Raw genomic sequence first — 5331 nt, 5'->3', positions numbered from 1 at the left:
CACTTGCAACCAAACCGAATCGTTTCATCTAAAACTAATGATTCCATTTATAAAATTTTAATCGATTCTCAATTTGGGTTGGTTTCTTGAAACCGGAGCTATACCGCGCCTACTTATATTCCAAGGGAATTCGTTTGGGCAACGTTTTATGTTGTGGGTTTTCCTAGATCCAGAATAGTTTTCAAAATGAAATTCTACCAATTGACGTGTTTCCACAAATGATTGATATTTCTGGAAAAAAATTAAAAATTATTCCACGTAGAAATTGCAGAATATACACACACAAACAAAAGAGAACTTTGTAAACAAGAAATCAACAACAAAATGCCAGTTTTTTGGTGTAAAAAGAACTGTTAAACGGAGATTCCTTATTCTAACAACCATCCATTTACAAGGAAACAGATCTCCATGAGAGCTAAAAAATATTACATAAACACTAATTTACTTCCTTTTAACAGAGCCTGCATAATCATTCCAATAATTGTTCTCCTGTTATACAGCCAGATTTGGACACTGAAATCTTCAGACAAGGCAACTCTCACGTTGCGGCCTGACTTCCGAGCTGGTACTTGGTTTGCTGCTCGGACCAGTAAGCATGGGCAGTTAAGACCCTGTCTAGAAGCTCTTGAGGTACCGGCTCGCCTCTCCTTTGCTGAGGGGATATTCTTGCCGTGTGCACCAGTGTTTTCCACTTGTCCTGGAGAATTCCCATGTCACAAAACCAAGACACCAATAAATGCATTGGGTTAAGAAAATAATCAATTTATCTTTTACTAACTAACACGAGCACTGAAAGCTTCTAGAATAGTCATGTTCTTTATGTATTACAACGAGAAGGTCTAGGGGATTGAGCCATCAGTTGGTGCATAACATGATTATTACTACGAAATCCATCCAGGTTTCATTTCATAAATAGAGTAGTTCGGACATCTAATCATTTGCCTTTCAGACGGGTGATATTGCCTAAAAGTTGGACTCGTTTGGCGGTTAAAAGTTAATTAACCAAAAAAGCGATTAAACCACTGAATGCAGCAAAAGTGGAACGATGACCTAAGCTGAGAGGGGGAAGGACGATAGGAATATAAAAAGCAATGGAAAGCCAAAGAATTGAATGCAACAAGAAAGCATCAGTTGCTCACCTTCAAATCCACGTAAGTTCTATGTTTCACATTATCAAAGGCTTTCAGCTTAACATCACGCCATCTGAGGAAGAAAACCACCAGAGTTCAAAAGATTAAAGGCAATGAACAAAATGAAAGAAAACAAAACAAATCCCGCAGCAGATAGAATAGCATACATTCAGCCTTTTCATACATCATTTTAACACTTTATGCCTTTTATAGCTACATCTCCATTAGCATTGCTTGTTTAGCTGCAAGAAACCACCACATTTCCTATAATTCCTTATTTTGGGTTTCTAAGGGAACAGACCTTCCTGTACCAAGCTTCTCAACAGCCTGAACCAATGCTTCCACTTCAGACACAGTAAAAGGCCTACGCATTCGACGCTGCAGTGACTCAGATCGCTTAGATTTGTGCGTGGAAACAATAGCCAAAGGTTCTCTCATTTCAGGAACAGCAACCAGTGCTCGTGAACCTGTTGGGGTTTTCTCTAACGACATATCAGGAGTGGAAGGAGCTGAATCATTATCGCTTTCAGGGAAATTCCTGATGTTACTTCCCATGAGATCTGGAAGAGCATCCAAATTCCCCTGCTTAACAGCATCTTGAACCGCATTGGAAATAGGAGAGATCCTGGTGTTAAAGCAAAGGTAAAAGATTGTGCAACTGAGTATACAAAGTGTCATCTAACAGCTATTATAACACAGCAAGAATACCTTGCTAGTGGTTGTGGATTATCCCGGGGAAGTTGGAAAGGATCTTCTGGACACACCGTTGGGGAAGCTTGAGTATGGTTTGGCTCCAGTGTAAAACCCAGAGCATCTGATTTGTTATCATGAGAAATTCCGGTTTGCAATAAAGTTCTGTTATCATCTCTAATCTTTTTACCCTGTAGAAGCATTCCAACACGTAGTCCATCACCGAGTATTGCAGTCACAGCTTTCATAACAGTCCTCTGAATACAATTAAAAGCAAGAAAATTAGACGCTGGTAGCTGAAACTAGTTGAATATGAAACGACACAGGGTATACATCCACCATTGAGAATTTGAAAAATATATATCTGAAAAGTTGCAATTCCAAGATTGAGGCAAAAGTTCACCAACGAAATATTTCTCACCATTTTAATGATGATAGCTACAAGAGCATATCAGAAAAGTAAAGATTTGTTGTTCTGATACCTTAAGAGGAAAGTAAAGATTTGTTGTTCTTATACCTTAAGAGAACCAACAGTTGCCGTTTCTGGAATCTCAATAAATAGCTCAGGAACCCTAAAAGACTTGATCTTAAGCTTCACTGAGTGAAAGGAAAAACATCTCCATATGAGAACCTCTTTCAATGTTGGAAAAAGGTTTAATCATAAAAGTAAAAAGGAATTACTCTCAAAGGTTCTCATACCATGTGAATTGGACTGGGAGGGTGAACATTCACCTGTTGCAGAAGTGGGAGCAGCATTCACTGCATTCGGTGTAATAATAATTAAAATTTTGACAATAAGCTCCAAGAAAAATATGAGATACGCATAGCATGTGTGTGCACATGTGAGTATGCATGCAAGACTGTAAATGAACCTCCAGGCAATGCAGAACCATAGCTGCAGGCAGCTGCTTTCGAGTCATGCTCTGGCAAGCTACATATTCCGTCGCTGCTAACGATTACATCAGTATTAGGTGCAGAGCTACAGTAATAAAGCTTTCTTTTCTTGAAAGGGTAATCCCTCTGGGATATTTGGCGCTTATAGCGGTTCTTTGTGTTTGGAAAACTGCATCTCTTTTTATCTGAAGCCATTGTTATAACATCAAATTAAATACATCCTACAGACTGCATGAATATATCTGGGTCACTTTTGAATTAAAGCATTTCACGAAATATCTTACTGGAGTTGTAACCTTCTCCCTGCAGATTTGTAGTTGTTTTCCAATACTTGGACACTAGTGACTTCCTAATTCTACGATCTCCACTACGAGCAAGAGACCTAATGGCCTTATTTGCATTTCTAGGTTGAGTGCGCCTAGAAGAGTTTTCGTCATTATCTCTAGTAACTATCTTTACACCCTCTGAATTAAACGGGAAAGAACAACAAGACATGTGGCCCCTGCAAGATGGAAATTTTACACTATTAGATGATCTAACTAATGCTGACTCTTTTCTTTCCCAAGTCTCTCGACACCCTGGACCGCACATACCATCCCTACTACTTATTGACAAATTCCTAAAAATTTTGGACTCCATTTTTATCTGTTTTTCACTTTCACCCTCTAATCTACAACCAGTGGATACTCTGCAACCAGAAGACTGAACATCTAGTTTCTGAGTGATAATCCGGAGTCCAAGCTTGCATTCATCATCAGCAAATTGTCCGGCACTACCAACCTTTTGCAAGCACTCCGACGTTATTACAGAAGCAGGCAATAAGCACACATCATTTGGAAGAGACGTTAGTTCATTTGAACCAAAATTTGAAACGGGAGCTTCTAGGACCTGCTCCGTAAGGAGAGAACTCTGATCGCATATGTCAAGATCACAAGGTTTTACTATAAATGGTTTATCTTTGGCACGTTCTTCAGTAATTGAATCTTCCACGACTGCCTGATGCTCTTCACCAGAAAAAGTATCCACGGGGTTTGGAGAAATTCCCCCCTCCATAAGTAACTCGTCAGCTACAGTAGCCAATAAGTCAAATGAACCCAACTGGTGGTCGTCAGTTTTGCTTGGAAATATGCATCTCCTCTAAGACAAGGTGACAATTTATCAGGATACAAGTTTTTCAGAACCACAAACTAGAAAAGTAAAAAAGTAGCAGTCCAGGAAGGTCTGTCTTGTTACCCTGGAGGATCTGGCAGCTCGGGGTATGCGAGGCACCTCATAGCCACTAAATCCATAGTCTAACCTCTTCTGCAACTTCATATTTCAGTAACCATACCATGAATAAATCATAAAAGCAAAACGCCAGCACTCAGTTACAGTTCACAGTATAAAATCCAACATCAAGGTGCATCAACTAGTCACTTATGCAAGGAAAGCCCAAGTGCAAGAAACCCTGCCAGCATTGGTAGAAAAACTATTAAATCAACGTAACAAGTTTGAGGTAACTCAAATTAGCACAAACCCACAAGGCAAATTGGTGAAAATAAAATAGTCCAACAGTTGCCAAATGGTTGAGAGTGTACTGATGCATATGAGAAGGAAGTCAGTCATATTTTTTAATTGCACTAACCAGACAATATAGTAACTACACTAAAACTTCCATACCAAAACACATAAATTCAAACACGGAACATGGTAATCATGAAAAGCTACTAATTTGATCAAGTTGTCAGCCATAACAGAATTTGGTTTAAACATAAAAGCGCAACTTATAGCCATAACAGAATTTGGTTTAAATATACAAGGCATCTTACGTCATAGATCTACATATTCCACCTACACAAAGCTAAAAGAAGAAATCGGAAAGAAATGCATGAATATATACATAAATCATATAAAATGAAATTGCTTTGTCACCTTATTTGATGTAGCATATTAAGTTCATAAAAATGGAATTTTTTATAAAAATTCCAAAATCCAAATCCATCACCATTTTTCGTTAAACAGGAAACAAAATTATGGACCCCAAACAAAGAATATAGAGGAAAGGAACATAATAAAACCCTAACTAAGCATTCCCCAAATGAATCTGTTACGCCAAAATCCCGATCGTTTCATGCATCACTGAACTTTGTATAAAATTGCATACATAAAGAATGATGATCTAAAAGGAGATACAATAATCAATGGCAGAACCATCTTGATCAACTAAAACGATTCAGAATATAATAGAAACGACCCGATGTACAGAAACGGGTATCTATTGTAAATCAGAAGGAGTAATATAACAAAGAAATGAGAAATGCCTTTTTTGGTTAAATGAAATTTGAGAAAAATCTCTAACTGATCACCAAACTCACTCCCAAAATTAAAACTTTTTGTTCACTTTCCCAAAATTTCTTAGCACCGAAGGATGATTTTGAAGCAAACACTCAAATTTACCTTTTTAATGAACAAAATGACAAAGAATATGGACATATCACCTTTAAAACTGCAATTTTCCTGCAAAATTCAGCATTATATTTCGTAGAAAAACAAAAACCCTGTAGATTTTGCGTAGAAGAGGAGCAGTATAATGCAAGATCGGAGAATTTTTTTTAAACAACAACTCTAAAAGGGATCC

The 5331-nt window shown here is 37.8% G+C and overlaps 1 protein-coding gene across 3 annotated transcripts; it reads right to left on the bottom strand.

The window, feature by feature from the left end:
* Positions 1–294: 294 nt before the first annotated feature.
* On the bottom strand, positions 295–5325 carry LOC111399913 (telomere repeat-binding protein 5-like). Of its 3 annotated transcripts, none has more exons than XM_023027410.1 (10): positions 5151–5325; positions 3948–4161; positions 2999–3851; positions 2693–2899; positions 2520–2579; positions 2338–2417; positions 1839–2077; positions 1432–1755; positions 1140–1203; positions 295–697 (listed from the first exon to the last, which is right to left on the bottom strand). In XM_023027410.1, exons 2-10 carry the CDS (start codon positions 4026–4028, stop codon positions 539–541), a joined length of 2067 nt encoding a protein of 688 aa, XP_022883178.1. In that variant the 5' UTR covers positions 4029–4161; positions 5151–5325; the 3' UTR covers positions 295–538. The 3 variants fall into 3 exon arrangements, with proteins under 3 accessions (XP_022883178.1, XP_022883171.1, XP_022883166.1); XM_023027403.1 differs by having other exon boundaries at positions 5192–5325; XM_023027398.1 differs by having other exon boundaries at positions 3948–5325.
* Positions 5326–5331: the final 6 nt, after the last annotated feature.

The sequence above is a fragment of the Olea europaea genome, chromosome 1, assembly GCF_002742605.1.
Source record: "Olea europaea var. sylvestris chromosome 1, O_europaea_v1, whole genome shotgun sequence".
In the NCBI taxonomy this organism is placed as follows: domain Eukaryota; kingdom Viridiplantae; phylum Streptophyta; class Magnoliopsida; order Lamiales; family Oleaceae; genus Olea; species Olea europaea.
Note: the sequence above shows the minus strand (reverse complement) of the source record. Positions and strands in the feature narration are given on the sequence as shown.